General features: G+C 41.5%; 2 protein-coding genes across 7 annotated transcripts in view; one reads left to right on the top strand and one right to left on the bottom strand.

The window, feature by feature from the left end:
• Positions 1 to 11947, bottom strand: part of ARSK (arylsulfatase family member K) — a 33637-nt gene extending 21690 nt beyond the window's left edge. Inside the window, exons 1-2 of one of the 4 annotated variants that reach the window (XM_053968751.1) lie at positions 11808 to 11947; positions 1273 to 1402 (exon numbers count right to left, since the gene is read on the bottom strand). In XM_053968751.1, coding sequence (XP_053824726.1) covers positions 1273 to 1402; positions 11808 to 11945 — 268 coding nt within the window. In that variant the 5' untranslated portion in view covers positions 11946 to 11947. Of the gene's footprint in view, positions 1 to 1208; positions 1403 to 11325; positions 11541 to 11807 lie in introns of those variants that run through there. The other 3 variants (XM_053968752.1, XM_053968754.1, XM_053968753.1) reach the window with 3 other exon arrangements.
• A 157-nt stretch (positions 11948 to 12104) lies between these two features.
• SKIC3 (SKI3 subunit of superkiller complex) overlaps positions 12105 to 23479 on the top strand; it is a 47572-nt gene continuing 36197 nt past the window's right edge. For all 3 annotated transcript variants that reach the window (XM_053968750.1, XM_053968749.1, XM_053968748.1), the window contains exons 1-10: positions 12105 to 12243; positions 13445 to 13542; positions 14051 to 14194; positions 15240 to 15331; positions 15968 to 16043; positions 17668 to 17808; positions 19758 to 19856; positions 19957 to 20065; positions 21971 to 22111; positions 23267 to 23368. In XM_053968750.1, coding sequence (XP_053824725.1) covers positions 12105 to 12243; positions 13445 to 13542; positions 14051 to 14194; positions 15240 to 15331; positions 15968 to 16043; positions 17668 to 17808; positions 19758 to 19856; positions 19957 to 20065; positions 21971 to 22111; positions 23267 to 23368 — 1141 coding nt within the window. The remainder of the gene's footprint in view (positions 12244 to 13444; positions 13543 to 14050; positions 14195 to 15239; positions 15332 to 15967; positions 16044 to 17667; positions 17809 to 19757; positions 19857 to 19956; positions 20066 to 21970; positions 22112 to 23266; positions 23369 to 23479) is intronic.

Below are 23479 nucleotides of genomic sequence, written 5' to 3'. Positions count from 1 at the left end.
TAAGAGGTAAAGGTAGTCCCAAAACAGAACTAAGTAATTTCACAAGCAATAGAAATATCCTGTAAGCAAAGTACATCAACTCCACATGACAATACTGTTCCTTTCCCCGTCCCAAAGCTGTCTTTTCCACTGTCTCTTCTTGTATCATCCCTGACACCTCCACAATAGATGCATCCTCAGTTCCTTGCAGGTATCCAAGCTCCTGGCTAAGCAAAAGATGTCCTGCTGGTTCAGAGCCCCACGTATGAGCTCAGTAATCACAGCTACCTATAACACTACACATAACTGATTAATCATTTAATTCATTATGCACTTTCTTTCTCACAAGAGTACTAACCTACCATTTTCACAAACTTCTTAAAATTAAATAACAAAAAGTCATTGTTCTTAGCAATAAAAATTGGCGGAAAGACACAAGCATCAAGAAAAGAAAAGGAAGGCCAACTGCTTGTTCATGTAATGTCATCCACTTAAAATGTGACCATGAGAGAAAGAAATGGGGACTAGGTAATCAATAAAGATAATATTAAAAATGTAACACTTTATTTGACTGCCTTTGTCTGCTGCTTCTTTCAGTGTATGCTTTGAGAGGAAGGGTGATCTTTTTATAGCTACAGATTAAGGGGGTCTTTGCATCAACTGAAAAAGGTAGAAATGTTTTAAGATGTAATCTTTGATTGAGGAATATAGTTTCCTTCTATCTTCCCATCAAATTCTGCAAGTGTGAAATTGAACACAATTGCATTAAGTAAAGAAAAACATGGAAGTATTCAATTAAAGCTAATGAAAGATGCATCATGTATCTAGAAGGCAGTGGCAACTGCTACCACTTTATTCAGCTATTATTATTTATTACTCTGTGCTGAATACAGGAAAGATATTTATTAACTTTGTATTGGGAAGAGAGAGTAGTTCTAAATGTAGTTTCAGCACTGCACCAGAACAAATGGACAATTTCTCTATAAATTCTGAAGATTTTTTAAAAATCTGAAGCTTCAGTGGAGTTTGTAAAAAGATTTGGGACCTTACACTTAACTGAAAAAAAGAGAACAAAAAAACAAAGGAGGAAACATAAGAAACAGAAGAAATAAACACATGAAAGAGAAGAATACTACAAGAATTCAAACATAAACTAAAAATAAAAGGATCTTATTGAAAAGCATAACAAATCCCTCCCCATTAAATAATTTCAAATTTCTCATAATTACCACATATTTAAATTGTTAATGGTTACGTGTGTAACCATTTATCTGATGTTTTGCTTGGTTCTACCTGCGCGGGAAGGACAACAAATGGGAGAATTGGTATAGGCATTGAGAAATACAGTGCCATGTCTTTTCATAAAATTTATGGAAGGTAAATCCACAGTCTGATTTCCTGGCAAAAATGTCAAGCGTCCATCCTGCAATGAGACAAAAGCAACACATAAACAGCATTAATGAAAACTATCAGCTGCATGAATTCATATATTTGTTACCGTGGACTGATGTTGCTCAAATGCTGCCAATTCTATGCAGGTATGGAAAACAGTGTTGAGAAAATCTAAGTAGAACAATATAAAATGGATCACTTTTGAAAAAAGTGCAATGGAAAAGATAACTGGGCTTCCTTATAGTAAAATTAATTCCATGGTATCACTATACATATTCCAAGCTCCAGTTCTTCAGGGGTGGGGTCCTACCATGACACATTCAATGGGAATAGGTACAGTGAAAGGTAACAAGGAATAAGACTGAATCCCAATGTAGATGTGTACACTAGCACATATTTCTGTGAAACCATCATTGATTCCTCATCCTTTTTAAAAGTTTATCCATACCACTTCTCTGTGAACTTACTTGAAACTATGGACTGGAAAAGGATCAGAAAGCTAAAGAAAGGCTATTCTCCCACAGAAGACCCACCCACAATGGTTCCCTTTTGATACTTCGATAAGGCTAACTTTGATGCTTTCATAATGCTTATTTCATTTTAATAATCTATTGGTTTAGACAGATTTTTCGATCAGTAACTTAAAAAAGATTAAACATTTTGAATAGGTAATTTTACAGTAAAAGATTATTATCACATGTCATTGTGTTTTATCTGTCACTTTTATTCCTTTCCTTGGTTGAATACAATGTGCCAATACAGCCCCAGCCTCACTGGCTCTTCAGTGAACAGACAAGCGACAGTCCATCTGCAGTTTTAACTGCAGGAAAAAGTAATTCCTGGCATTTGGTTTCTGGCAGAAATACTGTTGGATAACCCAGTATTGTAGAGAGTCACTTCATTTGGCACCAGTAGAGCTAACTGCAGCATCCCAGCCTCTGAACTCAGCTCATATCAAAACATGTTAAATGAGCAATCACCTAATCTTGTATACTACTACAAATGGCATCTTGAACAAGCACTCAGTAGGACAAACTGGAAATAAAGCTGTAATACGCAATAAGAACTTGAACAAAACTTTGGGCTGAAAGTGCTCTTTAGAAAGTTGTCCTGGTTCCAGCCAGGATAAGGTTCATTTTTGAAATACTCAGAAGTGGACAAGGCTAAGGCATGGAGGTTACTGTGTACCAGCTCATGTAATTTTCCAGGAACAGGGGAAAGGGTCCCTTCCAGGTCAGAGTAGTGTGGCAGCCAACAGGTACTGTCAGGCTCTGCAAAGTATAGTGCTGAGCATTCAAATGTGAATTGCTCACCTCTCTTGTACATTTTTGCTATTAATATTATTGCTGTTACTGTTCTAGTAAACTGTTATAGTTCTGCTATTTCTAGTAAATCATTCTTACCCCAATCTGTGACCTTTATCTCCAGCCTGCTGTAGAGGAATGGGAGGGGGACAGAGAAGTAAGCAAGTGGCACCTGGTTTGGAGCGATTTCAGTGGGAACACTAAATTGGAGAATACTAAACCATGACAAAAGTACACAACTGCTGGGCAGTCCTGTAAACAACACATTCTTAACTTTCTCCAACAAAGTCTTGTTTGAACAGCTGGAGACAAGAGTGCCTTATATTGATACTTTGATACCATATTCAATGAACAGCAGCAAAATAACTCCATATTCTTGGGTGTCACAATACGCTCGGTGTACTGTGACATGATTATTGTTTCTATAGATGACAGGGTATTCAGTGAAAGTAATAAGCATCTTGAATTGGCTGAGAAGGTGGAAGCTCAACAACTATTTCTGGAAATCCATCCCCTAAGAACTGTGTAGGATTTCTGGGTTTTGAAATACCTAAGGAAATAAAATTACTGTAACACAAACAAGCACCTTTCATCCAGGAACTTGAGCTGCACTGCAAGCAAAACCTGTTGTTATAGGTAAAAATTGACCCAGCTGAATTAAAAAAGAAAAAATAATTTTTATTATAAAGATCAAATTCTATCTGAGCTAGCCACAAAGAAAAGGACAGTGCCGAGCCCAGGACTGGTGCTGGGTGAGACACAGGTTCAACCACTCTAGCAGAGGGTCTCTCCTATGCTTCACACCACCCCTTCTGTGTGAGCAGTTTTTATACAGTTAATTTTGCTTGAGGCCAGGATTTTGGTGATCAGCCTTTTCTTTCTATTTAAAGTCATAAAGTCCCTTTTCTCTGCGCTGCCGGGTTAGGGAAGCAATGTACATTGATGATGGAGTTATGGGAACCGATGCATCCCCTGGAGATTCTAATCTCGGGTAGTTACCAGGACGATCATCGCTTGTGCATTCCTAGATTATCTCGAGAAACGGCCCATCTCCCAGCGAGCCACTTGTATTAACTTGTAAATGAAGCCTTGTCTACAATGGTTTTGACATACATGAGACAGCCCCCCCTCCTTGCCCTGGCTCGCTTACTTTGTGTCTATTTTTAATCATATAAAAACTCCTATCCATATATCACTTTATAGGTGCGAATTATGCCTATTACACATAACAAGCCCTCCCTTTCTATATTAACACCTTAATTCGTGCCTTTCTAAAAATTCTATATTTGGTGATTCCCCTGATAATCCCTTTCGGTCACCTCCTAATATCTGAATTCCCTTAGTTCTTTGTGATCACATCGTCCCATTCTTCCCTGGGAATTTCTTGGTAAAGTTTGCGTTTCCTCCTCCCTTTATTTGTTCTTCAAACCTGGCCAAGGCCTCGGCTGCTCGGCTGTGTGGGTTTTCTTCTCCTAATTTCATGATTTTTGATACCTGATTGAATTTTCCTGTAGCACATTCTGGATCCATGGGCAGGGCTGCCACCTGTATCCCCTGTACCACTGAGTGGATTAGCTTGATAAAACAGGGTATTAGGCAGGGTAAGAATATGATTCCAGCCACGGAACATACAATAAAGACATTTGATCTCAGTTGCTAAGTCTCTAATAGTTTCCCCATAATTGTCAAATTCTATGTAACATTCTGATTCATTAAATTTCCCAGAAACTCCTCCTTCCTAGGCCAGCAAATAGTTGAGAGCTATTCTATTTTGATAAACAAAAGCTCTCATCTGGGAGTGCTGCTTAGATGGCAGTTCAAGGGCATCTGAGGTGTGGTTGGATATGATTTCTACCACAGCCTTATTAGTCTTATTAGGCAGTTTAATAAGTAGATCAGGATCCTATACCATCAGGTCCCATCCTGGGCCCATGTAGCAGCCATAGTATTCTATTATCCTTTCTGTGGGCCACTCTTCCTCACCCCAATTCTGACCCCCACCAAAGATAGGGAATTTATTTTTCAAACTCCTCTTTCTCCTGTTTAAGGTCTCGTATAAGGGAGCCCCTAGTGAACTGCGCTCAGAGTGAGGGAGGAAAACAGGTCTTATTAATCTTACTGTACACGATCCCTTCTATCGCTGAGGTAACTCACTATACGCCTTTTTTCCACAAATTTAATACAAACCATCTGGGCTTTTCACTTAGTTTTTGTGCTTTCAGGCTCTTTCCAGAGTTTACTTAATTCATTTAAGGACTGGTAGGGGTTAGCTCCAGGGCTTTTGTTCCAACAGAGTTCGATCTTACCACTCCATTCACACTGACCCCCTTTTTCTTGACTCCAGTATCCTGTCGGACTTCCTGGCTGCCAGATCTGGATTTTATTAAAAGAATTCACAGTTAAAGTAGACATACATGGGGTATACCCCACCACTTCAGTGTATTCTTTCACTTCCTGGCTAAGGCAGAATATTTCAATTACCCTTTTGTCCAAGATCCATCCCTCAGGCCTCTGAACTATTCTTGGGGTTTTGGTATCTTCCCATTTTAACAATTGCTCTGGTGCTAAACCCTCACCTATCCATGGCCACTTCTCTGCGGACTTGAGTCCTCCACATAATCAACAATTAGACCTAATTCCGTGGCAATTTCTTGCATCAGATCTACAAATAAATTTTGATTTGATGCGGGTAAACCCCCACTAGTGTATTGTTTCTCTAGCTGGTCATATTGTTCACTTAAGGTTTTTAACTTTTCTTGTTCCATTCTTCTCTTTCGTACCTCTGCCTCCAGTCTTTTTAACTCTTGTGTGACCTGTTTTATCTTGCTTTCCAGGTCCACCCATTCCCTATTCTTTGAAAAACAAAATATTCTGTCATACTGGAAGCGAGCTCTGTCATCTCGATCTTCTAAAAGATCAAGGATAACATGGGATACCCTTCCTTCCCTATGGGTCAATTAAAGAGGTCTGCAAAACATTATGAGATTTCGGCCAAAAAAGCCCCTTCTTTAAGGGCATTCTAAAAGGGAGTTTAACATCTAAAACAAGGGTGCCAGCAGACCTTAAGCATCTGTTTAGCTGCTTGCTTCTCCCATCAGAATACAATCTGTGGCAGAGGAAGTGGAAAAAATTGGCAGCAGACCTGCTTCCCAAAATCCGAGAGGGGCCATACAGCCTGAATTTTGCGGAAGAATCAATAACTTTAAACCACCTTGTGGGTGAAGGAGAATGGAGTGAAGGGCAGCTCCAAGCTTGGGGGATCCCAACAGCCATGCTGGACATGTCCAGGGGTGCAGCAGAGCGTGCGTTCCTGGCCATGCCCACCAAGGATCCGATGGTGCCCTACACAGCAGTTAAACAAGCTGTTGCAGAGCCTTTTGTAGATTTTGTAGACCAAGTCCAGGCAGCGGTCGAGAGACGGGTGGAGAGACCTGAACACCGAGACGGACTGGTCCTAGAAGTGGTGTACATGAATACCAATGCAATGTGCAAGAGAATCATCCTGTCACTGCCGGCCTCACCACTGCCGACCCTCGACCAGATCATCAAGGAATGCACACTGAAGCCACACCTGATGATAGAGGAGGCCCCAAAGAAGCACAAAGACAAACAAGTCACCTTGGCTGCTACACCTCCAAGGGACTCAGCACCAAGGCAGTTTCCATCCAAACGCCGGTGCTTCCACTGTCATCGGGAGGGACATCTTCTCGCTCAGTGTCCATTTTTAGGGAGTGTACCGCCCGGGGCTGCGGGAGGAGGGAGGGGGGAAGGGAACCCCACAACTTCAAAAAACTTGCGTGTTGATAAAAATGAGGCAAGTCATGGGGCCGCAAGAGGAGCCACGATGCACCACATAGTTACTTCCATCTGTAAGTGGCTGCCTCCCAACTATTGACAAAAGGGAGCCTTATCGGCTTCAACTCACTAACTCTGTCCATTTTCGTTCCCAGGACTGGCAGTTCTTCATAGCAGATGCAGAGCTTCTGTCACACATCTGCCGCCTGTGAAACCAGGCGGAAAGATGACATTCTGAACTGCAGGTACCTCATTGTTGGGGACACGAAGCACACACCAGTAGAGATAGAGGTTCCTCCAGTAATTTCCACCCTTAATCCGAGGCTCTTCTATCTTGCGGCACGCTGTGTCCGCCCCTCCCCCCTTCCTACCTAAGGGCCAGGTTATTGCACAGGCAATTCCTATTCCTCGTGCTCTGTGCAATGACCTGGAACTCTCAGTCTTTTAAGCTGGAAAGTTGGGAGAGGAAAAACCCCTCGTACAGTGTGAACTCAAGTGCAACGGGTGTTCTGCCTATCTTCAGGGGATGTTGGACACAGGGGCAGACGTGATGATCATTCCACCACACAAGTGGCCATCACACTGGGAGTTAGTCTTAGGACTAGGCGGGCCTCAGCCGGCAAGACAACCCAAAAACATCCTCCAAATTAAGGGGCCGAATGGGCTGCTGGCCTCAGTAAGTCCGTTTGTGATCGACAGCAAATTTACCTTATGGGGAAGAAATGCCATGTCCCAGTGGGAAGCCAAAGTGGAATTTCCGGCCCCCTGGCATTTTTAGGTGCGGCCACTGAGGAGCGCCCCACTCAGAAGTTGACATGGCTCACAGATAAGCAGTAGCCCCTGAGTAAGAAGAAACTGCAGGCGCTCACAAAGAGAGTGGAGAAAGAATTGGCAAAGGGACACATAGTAGAAACTAACAGCCCCAGGAACTCTCCGGTGTTTGTAATTAAAAAACCGGGGAAGGACAGGGGGCAACTCCTCCACAATTTGAGAAAAATTAAGGAAGCCATGGAAGACATGGGCTCTCTCCAACTGGGTATGCCATCTCCATCCATGCTACCCCAAAATTACAATCTGGCTGTAATTGATATCAAGGATTGTTTCTTCCAAATCCCTCTCCATCCGGATGATGCTCCTCACTTTGCCTTCTCTGTACCCTCCATCAACAGAGAAGCCCCTATGAAGCGCTACCACTGGACAGTACTACCTCAGGGTCTCAAATGTTCCCCCACTATATGCCAGTGGTATGTCGCCAGGGTTCTGTCCCCAGTGCATGCCAAGTGGACATCCTGTATTTTCTATCACTACATCGATGACGTGCTGATTTGTGCCCCTGACAGCGAAGTCCTACAAGAAGCTCTGGAGGACAATATTAAGGCTTTGTCAGTGGCAGGATTTGAGTTGCAGAACGAAAAGGTACAGTTGCTGCCACCCTGGAAGTATCTGGGCCTAGTAATTAACAACAGTACAGTTAGGCCTCAACAAATTCAAATAAATAACAAGCCCAAGATACTGAATGACATCCAGCGCTTGTGCGGATCGTTAAATTGGATCAGGCCACGGCTGAGTCTCACCATGAGGGATCTATCCCCTCTTTTTGACTTATTAGCAGAAAGGGAGGGGGATGAAGGTTTAGCTTCCCCAAGAGCCCTAACCTGGGAGGCCACAGCAGCACTCGAGCATCGCGAGCAGGCAAGCCCATCGCTGTCAACCAGGGCTGCCTTTCCGCTTCATCGTTCTAGGTGAGTTACCCCATTTATACAGTATGATATTCCAGTGGGACAAGGGCCAATGGGACTCCCTCTTAATAATAGAGTGTGTGTTCCTTGGCCACAAACAGTCCAAAAGTATCACCAGGCCACAAGAGCTAATGGCGCAGCTCATCATGCGGGCCAGGGCTCGTCTGCAAGTGCCAGCAGGTTGAGATTTCACATGTATCCACCTTCCCATCGAAACATCTAAGGAGAGGATGACCAAGGAGACCTTTGAACACTTTTTAAGGCAAAATGAAAATTTGCAGTTCACTCTAGACAGCTACTCAGGCCAAATTCAGATCGGACATCCTTTCTTCAACACTGAGTTCAAATTGTTACCAAAAGAAGTGCAAAGTAAAAGACCACTCAGAGTACTGACAGTGTTCACAGATGGGTCAGGGAAGTCCCACAAGTCAGTGGTAATTTGGAAGGACCCAGAGACTCAGCTGTGGGAATCAGATGTTAAGATAGTGGAAGGTTCTCCACAGGTGGCTGTGTTGGATGCCATGGTGAGGGCTTTTGAGAGGTTTAACCAACCTTTTAATCTGGTGACAGACTCAGCCTATGTTGCTGGAGCAATGTCAAGAGCTGAACATGCAGTCTTAAAGGAGGTCTCAAATCAGGTCATCTTTGGGTTGCTCGCAAAGTTAGTACACCTGGTCTCTCACCACGAGCATCCCTTTTATGTGGTGCACGTGAGATCACACACAGATCTCCCAGGCTTTATTGCCAGAGGGAACCGCAGAGCAGACGCCCTGGCAGCCCCAGTACAGCTGGGAGGCCAGCCGAGCATAGTCGAGCAGGCCAAGCCGAGCCATCAGCAGTTCCATCAGAATGCCCCAGGTCTGGTATGCCAGTTCCATCTGCAGCATGACCAAGCCAGGGAAATTGTGGCCTCATGCCCCAACCGTCAGGAGGCAGCTTTACCAACACTGGGAACAGGTGTGAATCCCAGAGGTCTCCGCAGTTGCAAGGTATGGCAGATGGATGTCACCAAAGTCCCCGAATTTGTGAAACTCAAGAATGTCCATGTAACCGTGGACACCTTCTCGGGAGCAGTTTTTGCCTCAGCCCACATAGGGGAAAGGACCACAGACGTGAGAAAACACCTCACATACGCCTTTGCAACCTTGGAGGTCCCAGCCACAATTAAAACTGACAATGGTCCAGCTTATACTTCCAGAGTGTTCAGTAACTTCCTGCAGGAATGGGGGTGTCCAACATAAGACCGGGATTCCTCACTCCCCCACCGGCCAGGCAATAATAGAAAGATCACACCAGACACTGAAGCAGGTCCTCCGGCAGCAGCGGGGAGATGTGCGAGTGCTGTCACTGCACGAGAGCATTATTTACCATCAATTTCCTAAACTGTTCTTTTGACAGACCAGAACCGCCAGCCCCGAGGCATTTCAAGCAAAATCAGGAGCTTCAGCCAGAACAGCAGCCTCCAGTATTAGTGAGGGATCTGGGCTCTAAAGAAATCCAGGGTCCATTCCGACTTTTGACTTGGGGACAGGGATATGCCTGCGTATCCACGCCCTCAGGCGTCAAGTGGATCCCCAGGAGGCATGTTAAACCATACACACCAGGGCAGTTAGTGAGTCGAGACCGTAAGGTACTTGTGAGTGCAACAGGTGACCCCACCAACCAGGGAGTTGCATCCAACCGTAAATGCCGCAAGGAAGGATGGGATTCGACATCTCTTTAAAAATTTTTCTCTTTCCAGCTACCTCAGTCTGTTTGTGTTCTCAGTCCAAGTTGTTTGTAATAAAGTTGTTTTCCCAGTTCCCCTATCGCCAAATACCCAAAGAGGAACCAGCTCCAGCATCATCTCTAGACCCTCTCCATCTGCAAGGCAGTCATTGCAGTCACAGGAGCAGAAGAAGATGGGAGAAGAGGCCACTGCGCGAGCAACAAAGAAGTCAAAACAATTGTCTTTTTTATATTTTAAAAAGCGGGGAGATGTTGCATCCTGGGCTGTGTTCAGATTAGAGGTTTTACAATGTTGGTTAGCCTGTTCTGTGTACCTCCGTTTCTCTCTGCCATGTTTCACTCCAGGTTATCTGCCATTGGAGCTTCCCCACATCAGTCTTGTAACCACCCCCTGTTCATTCCTGAAACTTCCGTGTCAGTTACCCCATCCCTGTATCCCTATTCGTCCTAGAACCCTGTATCCACCCCTGTTACGTTCCTGTTGGTTACTGTGGCCCATGCCACCGCTACATTGCCTGTCTGCAGCCTCTGCTAGCATCTGGATATAAAATGGACATTGACTAACCCTCAGGATCTTAAATACTGCAATTTTAACTATTGGTAAATAGACTTTTAGCAAAAGCTAAAAATTTGGAGAAAAAAACATGCATTATTTTGGAATATTAAGAGAGACTATTTACTGAAAATAAAATTAAGAGAGAAGGAAGGAAATCAATAAGGAGCTATTACATAAATAAAGAAGGAGCTATTTCTTTATCTTTGAAAATCACAATGAATGTGTTTAAAGATAGGGTTTGAAAAAAGATAATGCATGTTTACCAAATATTTAGGAAAAATTCATCGCAAGAAAAACAGGCAGCAAGCAAGGAGCCAACTGCTTTTATCTGTGCAGTCAAGGATGGAAACCCAAGAAGGCTAGGGATCAAACTTCCTCAATAGTGAAAGAGAAGTGATGAAATATGAAAGCACCTGGAGCTTAACACCACAGAGCTTATGTTTGATTCCACAACAAGGAGTTTTCAGGCAAGTTAGAGAAACCAAGGCTCCTCAGAGTAAAACACATCAAAGCATTTCCAGTGTGCTGGTGCGCACAGTGAGAAAACTGTGAAGATACATGCAAGAATAAGTATTTGTGAGTGGAAAAATTTCTGTGTCTGAAGGGCAAACCAAAAAAATTAATAAATCACTGTAATGAAGCCGCTAGATGCCTACTGCTATAGATACACATCTGACCATTTACTGGGTTGTTATACCTTATAAGAGCCTCAATAAACCAGTATTTAGTGCTCAGTAAATCAGTAATTTCATCTGTGGTTCTAGAAACTCGCTAGCCCATTTGTTGTGGAGATCTAGCATTTACATTGGGAAGAGTAACAGGGTTTAGTGACCTTGCTTGCCATTAGGCTTTTCAAGCGAACCGAAGAGCATTCACTTTACACACCAGCCCCGTTCCAGTAGCAGCTGCCCTGCCACAGAGTCCTGCGGGCACGCACCCCTCCGGGACCACAAGTTGTATCACACCAGACCGTGGGAGCCACCTCCGCAGAGGTTTTCAGCTGCTGTAAAGCCTCTGCTGCGAGCACGGCGCACCCTCTTGGGAAGCGGGCCGCGTTTGGTTTGGAGCCCTGGAGCGAACACTCGGGGTGCGACTGTCTCGCCGAATGGCGCGCGCCGCTGCCGCAGCCCCCTGCCCAGCCTCCCGCGCAGTAAACTCCCGCTTGCGCATGCGCATGCCTCTGGACTAGGTAACGCATCCATCGGGCCGCGATATCTCATCCTCGGTAGTTCCGTGCAGGCCACCGCCGAGGATTTCTCCCACCCCCCCCTCACCTCACCTGTGGCGGTGCCCTTCCACGCCCAGATCACTCACCAAGGAGTCGCAGGCCACCAACACCACATTAGATAGGGGCTGGTCCCCGGGGCCTGCGGGCCGCGGCCTTGCTCCCGTCCCGGCGGCCATGAGGAGCAGCGCCAGACCGGCTAGCCCCAGTGGCCTGCCGTCTTGCATCGCCCTGGCCCCCAGCTCTCTAACCGAGAAGAGCAGCAGCTCCGAAAGCAGATTCCGGGGCTCTGGCCACAGCGTAAGATTTGACTCCACCGCAGGCTACCCGCTCACTGCGGCCTACAACTCCCATGGTGCCCAGGGCAGCAGCCTGTAATTCCCAGCATGCCCCGGGAAACGGGAACTACATCTCCCGCAGTGCCCCAAGAGGAAATGGCGACTGCCCTGGTGTGTCACTGCCCCGCGTCGCAGTGCGCATGTGGTCGGGTGGCGGCTGAGGTGGCGGAGTCGGCGGTGGCTGAAGGTGCGGCAGGAGCGGGTGGCGGGTGGCGCCGTGGTGGCCTGGGTCGGTCCGCCGCAGCTTTCCCTGGGGGGCTGCGGGAGTGGATTTCCTCCCCAGGCGGTTCGCAGCCCCAGACCTGATCCGCGGACCCCAGACCCCACCCTCAGGCCGGGCTGGATGGCCTCGCTCTGGGGGCCGGCCGCCTCCCCGGTGTCCAGGTTTGCGCCGAAGTGGTATTTTGCCTGTAGGTGACTGTGCAGCTCGTGCTGGACAGTGCCCGCGGTGGGGTGCGTTTGTGATGGCCGAAGCATCTCTTCCCTCGTCGGAAGCAAATTTATCTCCAGGAGCTGCTGAGCAATGCAAGTCCGATAGATTTCTTTATAGGTTCTGAGGAAATCTGAAATTCGATGTTATCCTATGTCCAACCATTCCTTTGTTTTTGCTTTGCCGCTCCTAAAAAGTTTTTTGTTCTTCAGCTGGTTGCTTTTTTCATCTTTTTGGGTGCTGGCAGCAGCAGTGTTGTTTCTCAGTCTCATCCTATCTCGGCAGCATTGACTGTGGTGTTTCTAAAGTTCATTTTGGTGTACAAACATACACGAAAACAGTGCAAGATTGTGTTAAAAAGCGTGAATGCCTCTTTGCTGTGTTCTTAAATGCTTTTTCTTTTCTGATTCATGGCAGTTAAGCAGAAGCAGAATCTGCTGTAATTGTGTATGAAGGGCGGGCCACACCGGGATGTGACAGCCGTGGTACTGCTGTAGAAAGCACACAAGAAAAATCCTGATTCTTAGCAGCCACTGGAACACATTCCTCGGGCAATAGGGTTCTTAAGCACTGCTTAAGGACTTAAGCAGGGTTCACTGCGTAGTTTCTTTTTAAAGAGGAGCTGCTGTGTGTAGCGTGTTTTCTCCTAAGTGTAATACAGGCTCTTAAAACACCTCTTCATTAAATTTATCTTAACCTGTAAAAAAAGTTTCATTCTTGGATAGCTACTTTGTTCATTTAACTCTTTGGAATAATGACTGAATCATGCACTGGAGCTAAATGTGAGTCGTTTTAACCATGCCATATTTTTAATAAGTTTCTGGTGCTGTATGCCTTTTGGCATACTGCACTATATTTCTCTGTTTAAAATAACCACTGTGCAATAAAGGTATAAACATTTTGTATGTGTCAGAATATCTATTTTTACAAGAACTGATAATACATTCTTTGTATTTAGCAACCACAATGTCAAATAAGGAGGTGAAGGCAACATTAAAGAGTGCTAGAGATGCAATAAGAAATAAACAGTATAAGGAGGCCTTAAAACATTGCAAGGTAATTAATTTTATACTTGGAAGGTAAGTCTGGGGCTTTTTGCACATTTTGTTCTTTTTCCCATACCTCTACAGCTATATAATAGTTCAGAGTGTAGAGTACCTTATTGATGTGATAGTTGAGATGTATCTTCAGATTTAACTTGATTGATTGTGTCAGTTTCCCACATGTAAACTTTCATTCCCTTTCCTTTTGAATTTGCTTACATGTGGTGATAAGAGTATTAAGTCTAGAATGATAGAAATAAAAATCCATTTCTAATCCAGACCTCCTGGGAGTGCTTTAATTGCTGAGCTGCAGATACAGGTTACTAGCTCAACGCTTCAGGTATGAAGCATCCTCTTGCATAAGAAACTGAAGTTGCTAATCTTAGCATCTTCCTTAAAATTACTTAACTTCTAATATTGCCATATAAAATAATCCACCAAACTGTAGTGATAAAACTCAGTACATGAATCTATAAGTTACATTTCTTTAATCAGTTTTACTTAAAATTGTGTCTTTTTAGGCAGTTTTGAAGCAAGAAAAAAATAACTACAATGCTTGGGTATTCATTGGCCTGGCAGCTGCTGAGTTAGAGCAGCCTGATCAGGCCAAAGGAGCATACAAGAAGGCTATTGAACTTGAACCAAACCAGTTACTGGCATGGCAGGTATGTGAATATCCACTTTTTGTTTCCCTCAGAAGTATCACTATGGAGTTAAATATAGAATAAAGCAGAGTTAGGACTTGTATCTTGTTTTCTTGAGGCCCTTAAGTTCCACGGAAGCTTTGGAGTAGATGAGGTTTCTATTTTACCAATGTAAAATCATGGTGAAGTTTATTTTCAGTATATTTGAGTTTGTATTTCTTGTGTAGACTACACAGCTGTGAGACATGCAAGGGAGAATAGGAATTGAAACAAATACAGTTAATTTGTCTATGCAAAAATTTCTGTGCTTGTAGCTCAAGAAACACTTGACAGTTCTTCTCTTATGGAGAGAAGATGTTTTATCGAGTAATGTAGTTTTTCAGCTTTCAGCATCAAGAGGATTGTTAATGAATGTTGTTGATTACTTGAAAGCAAAAGTGTACATTTAAAATAGCTGTGTGGTGTGCATTAAGAGCCTATTGCAGTATAGATTTACAGCCTACAATTTTGTTATGTATTGATTCATGAAACATAAGGTTTCATATTAAGTCTGTTCCTGATATCAACAATCAATGTTTTTCTAAGATAATAAGGTTCTTAGTATTTTCAGTATAAATGCTATTTTAAAGTATAACTGTTGGGGCCTGAATTCAGTGTATGTTGAAATTTCCTCACTTTTGCAATTAGATTCTGGCTTTCAATACAATACTTGGGGGTATATATATATTTTTACATATTTTGCATACTACATATGCATGTATAGTCATAAGGCCTAGTGAAGTCTTACATTGTCCCTTGTGCAGACAAGATCAAGTAATAGATATAAGTTTCAAAGAATTGTTGATATTAGTTAAGAAAGTGAAGAAAGCTTTTTACTTAATATAAATAGATTGAATGGGCTGTGCCGAATTCTGCACAGTGATTACTGCCTTAACACTTAATCCCATTGAAGGCAGGAATATTTTTTGTATACAGAACAGGTAGCATTCTCATAAAGCATAAGCATTGTCATCAAATCTTACTTCCTTTACTCCTTTTTGTTTGTTTGGGTTTTTTTTTCCTTAAGGGATTAGCAAATTTGTATGAGAAACCCAACCAAACAGATGTCAAAGAAGACTTAGCAGATGTTTACCAAAAACTCTTGGAACTTTATGAAAGGTAAAAGATATTGAATGCCATACATTCAGTTATAAGATTTCCAGTTCAGTGAATGCCATTGATGATGTACAGTATAGACTTTGAGTTTTTAAACCCTTCTCACATCAGTCATTCGGCCCTTTTGCTAAGGTTTTCTCTGCTTAGGTAAGGTTTCTTTTTCCTGTTCCTTTTGGTAAAGCAAAAGCTCTCATAGTTTACTTGTACTTGAGGCTAGTAGTTTAGGGAATCCTGTGTTATCCTATTCTTGTCTAAACTCATTGCTTTGGAGCATTTATCTGTGACAGTTCATTGCCTGCATTAATAAGAATGCTTACTTTTCACTTCTTTAAGATCACAGAATATGTGTCATGTAATTAGTAGAGGCACAGCTCTAAACAAATTTAAGTTAGCTGTCACTGTAGTTGACTGGAGTGTTTGGTTGTTCCCTTATTTTGAAAACTGATCAAAAAGTCCCTAAAAGTATTTTTTTTTTTTCAGAGCAGCAATGAGTAAAACTTATAGGGTGATTTTTAGTATCTATTCTATATATTAGTTTGACAACTGAACTTACTGAAAATTATGTGTCAGAATTTGATAAACATTACTCTGTTATATGAAAAACTTAGCTTGTTTTGGGGGGATTTTTCTCCTTTCTAGTGGTGACAAGCAGAAATGGTGTGATGTATGTAACAAGCTTGTGGAACTATACCATCAAGAAAAGAAATATTTAGAGGTAGGTCAAGCACTTTCTTACTTCTAACAGTTATTTTCCGTTTAATCTAACTACTTTTCATCAAGGAATCCCGACTCTTATGGGCCACAGACTGCTTAAAATCTCCTTGTGGACCACAACCAGGAAGAACTGATCTTAACTGTATTTTGTCTTTTCCACTGGGTGAGATTTAGATGCAATCCATTAAACTGACAGAACTGGCAAAGACTATTAGTATTGAGACTGAAAGGGCAGAATATAATTTTTCTGTTGTATTTCTAGAAGTCAAAAATGGTATCAAATGCACATTTACATGCAGTATGTGTGAGTCAGGTGTCCTTTGCCTGGCTTGGCTGGTGCTACACAATGATGATCCTTTCACTGGTGGGTGATCCCTTCCTAGGCTGTTACTGAAGCTTCATTCTAGAGGGTGAGGTGGGATATGTACACAACTTGAACTTGTCTGCATGTCTTATGTACTGCATTCCCAACACAGTGAAAAGGACATGAAAAGCCTCTTCAGAGCAGCACAAGCTTTGCAGGAATCATTGTGACTCTAGTCAGTATCAGAGATGGAGTTGTTAAATGCCTTCTTGGATCAACAGTAATGTTTCCTGCAATCTCTATAATATTGTTATATAAATGTATATTTTTGAGGTATGCTGTTCACTTTGCTCTATGAAAAGGCTATTTTCTTACATGGTGGTGCATGATTGTACTCCATGTCATCTTCCCACCTCTCCTCCAGCAATGGAACACGAAAAATTTTACATAGCACCGTGTGGGGCTGAAGGCTATCAATTTGCTCCAAAGCCTGATTGTATACCAGCTTCTTAAATTAAATTTGATGCTGATAGTTTACCATATGAAGGCATACTTACTTATGAAGGCACAAGAAATTGAAGTTAGCCTTCAGGGTCCTATTTTTTCTTTTCAGTTCTGTTGACTTTTTAATACTGGAATTTGAGTGTGGACTGCTGCTTTTGTTCTCTTTCTGTCTGTAGTGCTCTAGATCTTTAGGTCTACTTTTACTGTTGATTTCCTTCAGGAACCAGAGTCAGAGTCTACCTTAGAAGGTAGAGAGGTCCCACACAATGCTTTGGGACTTGCTGTTTATTTAATCAGAAAGCAGGTAAATCTGGGTTACTGTAAATGTTACTCTGTTGTCTACCCTAGAGTGATAGAGTTTGATACCAAAGGGCATCAAAGGGTACCCCCAAGGATGAGGGGTTCTACTGTGTCTGTGCACTTTTGGCAAAGAAATAGGATGTGCAGGATCTGCTTTCTAAGCAAGGACAGAAGAAAGATGTTGGGAGGACATCTGGCTTAGGAATGCAGCCGCTGCCTAAACAAGAGTATAAAAAGACTGAACCGGGGAGGGGTTTATGGTAATAAGCGATTATAATATGTATATGGTGACTGTGTGTAAGCAACGCACTTGCAGAGGATCAGAATGCACGCCAGGTGGAGCAGTCCGCCATGCATCCCTTACCCAGTAAATAATGCCAATTTGTTAAAGTTACATTGTTGTTAAGGAGTTCATTTACCCAGTTTTCAGTGAATTTTGGTGACAAGTTGACTACTTATATTGGACTTTCAGCTCTTTAAAGAGTAATCAGCATGGGTCATTTGTTCCTGTTGACAGGTGGCTGAAACTTGGCAGAAACTAATAAGGATGAAACAGGAGGAAGGTGCAGAAAAGGCAGAGCTTCATCAGCTCTGGAAGAAGATGATCCAGTTACTGAAAGACAGTACAAGGAACCAGGATAATAAGACTGAGCAGTTGGTAATGTTTCTCACTCCTTGTTCAGCTAGATACATATATTTGTCCAGTGCAACTAGTAATTGAAGCCTGTTTGTCTGAGTTGACTGTCTCAATGTTCAGAGGTACTAAACTTCTGAGGAAAAGTTGGGCAGTTTTACCTTCTGACAGAAACAGCAACTGTGCAGCAGCCTGAGCTGAGCCTTAGGTGTAATGAGTCACCTAAGTTCTTCACAAATTGTTCTAGCATGGTTTATTCTACAGGGTGTAGTCCTTCAATATCAGACTGCTTGGGTCCTTTTCTTGCTGTCACATATTCTCACTCCTCTCTCTGCCTGTAATTGCTGTTGCACTGGTTTCTTCCCCGTGTTGAATCTGTTATCCCAGAGGCACTCCCAGCATTGCTGATGCTCTCGTCCTTAGCCAACAGCATGTCTGTCTTGAAGCCAGCTGGCATCAACTCTGTTGGACATGGGGAAAGTTTCTAGCAGCTTCTCATAGAACCCACCCCACTTAGCCTCCCACTACCAAAGCTTTGCCACACAAAACCAATGCAGATCTTCTTCAAAACAACAAGCTTCCCCCTGCTTTCAGACAAGCAGGAAGAGATGGATTTGTGAGGTTTTTCCATTTCTTTATACCTATTCTTTTATCTGAGATAGGAATGTTTTGGTTCAAATTTTTTTCTCCTCTAGATATTAAGCTTTAACTTTTTAGGAAAGTGTCAAAACTGATTGAAACTGATTTATCTGTTCTTGGAAGATGAACCTCCTTCAACATGAAAGGTGGAAATTTCTCATCTCCAGTCCGCTTGATAGCAGGGTTTCAGAAAGGAGAAAATACAAATGGAAGTTACTTCAGATGGCAGAAGATTGAATCTGGATCTCTGTTTTTGAGAAGGCAAAGGCTTTGACTTACAAGCTAGTATAGAAAAGGGGTGCTTCAGGCAGCACTGCTTTCTTTTTTGGAAAGAAAAAATAACTTCAGAATATTTTAAAAATAGCATAAACCTCAGGAATAGGTTTCACATGCAAATCTACAGCTTACTGCATTTTTGAATAAAGCACCTGAACCTGGAAGGATGTGGACCTGAAGGCAACAGATTTCAGTATTTCTCTAGTGACAAGCTGTGTACAACTTTTTGTTTAGCATGCTTGTTCTGTAAGCCTGAACTCTGGTGCCTGTGTTCCCCAATATATAAAGAGTCAAGAAAAAAAAGACTAGACTTCTAGACCAGAGTGGAGAGAAAGGCTGACAGCTAACCTTACAGGATAATAACCTAATTTCCTTCTTTGAATTGGGATTAGGTTTGAAGAAGAGTGTTCTTAAAAATTTTACCTTCCTTGTACCATCTTACATTTTGTGGTGTCGTATTATTGCTTCATCTTGTACTATACAATTTAGATGCTGAGTGCTGCTTCATGGTAAGAAACCTGCTTCATGTCTTTCTCTGTTCATAGAACTAGTGTAAACTTAATGAGTAGAACCTAGGTAATAGCATGTAACTGTCCACTGTAATATGTAAGGGCAGGAAAGCATGTCCTCTAAGGAGCAGATAACTTTGGGTTTTCCTAGTTTGGAGGAGACTGAGGGGTGTCCTCTTATTGTCTGCAGCTTCCTGAGCAGGGGAAGTGGAGAAGTAGATGCTGAGCTATTCTTTCTGGCATCTAGTGTTAGAATGTGTGTGGCTGGTTCCAAGGACTAGACATGTGACAGCATTTCTTTACCAAAAGGATGGTCAAACATTGAAGCAGCCTTCCTAGAAAGTCAGCTGATGCCCCAAATCTATCAGCATTCAAGAGGCATTTGGTCAATGGCCTTAATAAACATGTTTTAGCTTTTGGTCAGATCTGAAGTGCTGAGGCATGTGGACTAGATGATTGTTGTATGTTCCTTCCAACTGAAATATTCTATTCTATGAAGATAACATTTCCCTAGAATAAATTTTTTTTTCACTTCTGATTTTTTGTCAGCTTTTGACTGCATTTGAACATGCGCTGCACTCTGCTGACACCGTTCCTGGTGAAGACCACCAAAATCTTTACAAAGACTTCATACAGTGCTTGTCAAAAGTAAGGTTATGTTAAAGTGTCTTTCTAGTAAGAAAACAGATGTATTATTTCACATCTGAGAACTCACACAAATAACTGTTTACTCTTTTTTCCTTTCAAGTTTCCTCATGAAGTAGCTAGGTTGGAAAAGGCCTGTCATGATATGATGGCTTTGTACCCTACTGTGAGTTACCCTTTGGAAGTACTTTGCTTGCACTTTGTTCAGTCAGGTGAGTAGAGTAGATTTAGGCATTTCTGGGGCTTAGGTTTTTTAAATAGTTGATTTTGTGACAATCTCTTTACAAGTCTTCTGTGTTATGTTTCTGCAAATAAAGTGTTTGGTCCTATGACTTGTCATTTCCTTGTCCTGTAACTGAGTAGTGACTCTAAGTGACAAAAACCTGCTGTAAGTGAAGTCCAGCTCTTAGAAGTCTCAAAGAAAAATGCCTCACTTGAAGGCAGACCCTCCAGATAAATGAAGATTAGCTTCTTGACCTTTTAAGAAAAAATGAAAGTGTGTTAGCCAGTGCTCTGAGGTTCACGATGAACTATGCTTAGGTTATTCTTGACACAGATTCTCTTTCATCATCAAAAAAAGAAAATCCACCCAAAACAAAAAAAGAAAAAAAAAAAAAAAAAAAAAAAAAACAAACCAAAAAACACACAAAAAAAACCAACCCAAAAAAACCCCAAAACAAACAAAAACAAACAAACAAACAAAAACCCAAAAAATAAAAACAAAAAAAACCCACCAAAAAAAAAAAAAACAAAAAAACCAAAAAAAACAGATAAAACATTTGTGAAACTCTGTTAGAAAGTGCGCCTTGTGGATAAGGAATAGCAGATCTGTTTAGATCTATATTCTGAGTAGAAAATGAGACTGTTTGAGGAGAAAAAACTAAAACCTGGTGTGTTCAGAAGTGCAGGGATCTGAAACTATGCATTATTATTTTGAGTCATTTACTAAAAAACATTACAATAGTGTTGGACACTTTCTCATAAATTTTAAAGGTAATTATTAGATTTTAGCTTTTCGTTTTATCGTTTAAGGCATCAGAAATTGATTTTATTTCTTTTTAAAGCAAGGAAACCAAATCAGAAAAAGAAAACCTCTAGAAATAGCTTTCAGCTTAGGTAGAAAAAGGGCTTTTCCTGTTCTGAAGAAACGGACTATAGTAGCAAAATCAAGCAGGTGAGAATTTTTCACTTTGTTTTGAAAGTATGAAGACAAATGAGGCCCAGACTCTCAATCTGTAAAGTGTTTGAAAATTATTTATATTTTGGAGAAACGGGCAGAAACTAATTTTCAAAGGAAAAGGTTAGCACACTTCTTGTATACTAACACTGGCAATATCTCACTGTCCTACAAGCTTCTTGGAGGGGGAAGGATCCTGCTTATGTTTTAGTAAGGCTGTTTGTTTAGATCTGAGTCATGTGTTTTAATCCTTTGTCCTGCACTTCTCATAGGCTTGTTAATTTAGATGCATTGTAAAGTCACCTTTAGCAAATGCAAACAACTGTTATGCCACATGAATCAATAATTTTTTACGGAAAATAATAGTTTGAAAGTTGTTGCAAGAAGTCACAAAGTTTCTGTAAATATTGCCATGTCTACAATCATAGCTAAACACAAGCATCAAAAGTTAACGGCATCAGTTAAAATTAAGCTAAAACATTAAATTATATGGTTTCACAGAAAGGTAGTTTCAGCAAGCTTATTACAGCAAATTTATAGGTACACAATGTCTCTTCTGGAAGGAAAATATTTTGATTTGTTTGTGGTAGATTTTGACATATGGGCATACAGCTGAAGTTATATGAAAAGCATGTGAAGGAATTAATATTTATTAATAAAGAAAGTATATACATAAATGTTTATTAATAAAGGAGTAATTTAGCAAAAGTGGTTATTGAGGTTTCAGACTGTCAGTTTATTTTGTGGTCACAGTACTGAGTATTTAGATTACTTCTTGGGTTTTGGTTTTTTTATGGCATAGAGGATGATAAGTGTGTAGTGCCTTTGGAAAATCACTTTGAACTCAAAAGGATAACGATCATTTGCATAGATAAGGTAAGCTGTTGCAGTTATTTTTTTAATTTAAAACCCTACAAAATATGTCTTTTTCTGAAACCAGGTACTTTGTCGGAAAAGGCCCTACACTGTTTCTCTAGGCTTTTGGAGATGGATGCAAACAGTGGTCCTGGCATCATTTGTTTTGGTATAAAATGCCTCAAAGAAAATAAATACAAGGAGGCTGTTAAGAGTCTTACTGAAGGTAAATGTGTAATATGAGATGTGAATAATCTGTAACTTGAACACCAGCTTATGTTGAAAATTTAGAGAATCTTATTCTTGCACAGTAGTTTGCGAATTCTAAGACCAGCTAGATTTTTAAAAGAATGCTGAACACTCTCTGATTGTGTTGAGATTTTAAAATGTAGCTTTAAGTATAGCATCTCTGAAGCCTTTCATTTGTATTATAGTAAGCTCTGTAGTGTTTTAAGGTAAACTATTTTTAATCCTACTGTTATTGGGGAAATAACTATATGAAACACTAAATAAGTATACTAGTGGGAAAATGAGACTGCCCACTCTCACTTTGCTGCTGTGGCAGCTAACAGTGAAAACTGGGTAGATAACTGGAATGTAAGCATTCATGAGTCAGTCAGACTATGCTGTGATGTCCTGCATCTCTTCTTCTAGATTTAGAATAAGATTGTTTCTGAAATGGAATTTTGGAATATTCTGCAATGAAACAACATCTTGCCTAAAATATGAAATAAAAGTTTCATGTGCCTAAGAGCACATGAAGAGGAAAAGGTATTCCTTGGAAAACAAATGCTTCTGGCTTAAGTGGCCATTGTATGTTTTAACAAAAGATAGTATTTTATTTTAATTAATATTAAGTTGTTTTTCTGTTTTTACTTTTACATGTAGACTTTACTTACAGCAGAGAGAATGCAAAGACAAGGCTTTTGGTACAATGTGTAAATGTGGATAGTTTGAAAATAATGTCTCTTCCAACGGGCCATGTGTTTGCATCTTAGGTATGGAGGCTTCCAGGCATTGCTTAGTAGTTATGCATCAGAAGACAGAAATTCAGTTTTATTAGTGAGTCTTTAATTAAGGCAGCTTTATTAATGAGTCTTTAATTAATGAGTCTTTAATTAAGGCAGAAGGTTTCAGTATATGTAATGTTACATGCAAAATTAAGCCTAACTTATGTGCTTTCTAGTTTTTGTCTTGTTGCATGGAAGCCTCTATGTCCAGAACAGTCTAAAATAACACTCAAAAAAAATTATGGCAAGTCTTACTATCTGGTTGATAATGTGGTTTTGATGGCGTTATATGGAAATAACCTATCTACTAGCTACAGTGTCTTTGCAACTCCAAGCAACTTTTTAAAGTGTCTTTTTTAAACTCTTACTAGGTTTGCAGAAGACTAACCAGTGTCCAGCAGCATGGTATTATCTGGCAGAGGCGCAGATGAAAATCCGTGAACACAGAAACGCTGTCCTGTCCTGCAATCAAGGTAACTGCCTGCTAATTTAAAGAGCAACTGCACTGTTGCACTGCTTTGTGTAGTCCAGCCAATGTGGCCTTTGTGTGGTAGGTCTGCGTTAGCAGTAGTCAGTCCCTTGCT

The sequence above is a fragment of the Vidua chalybeata genome, chromosome Z (assembly GCF_026979565.1).
Source record: "Vidua chalybeata isolate OUT-0048 chromosome Z, bVidCha1 merged haplotype, whole genome shotgun sequence".
In the NCBI taxonomy this organism is placed as follows: Eukaryota; Metazoa; Chordata; class Aves; order Passeriformes; family Viduidae; genus Vidua; species Vidua chalybeata.
Note: the sequence above shows the minus strand (reverse complement) of the source record. Positions and strands in the feature narration are given on the sequence as shown.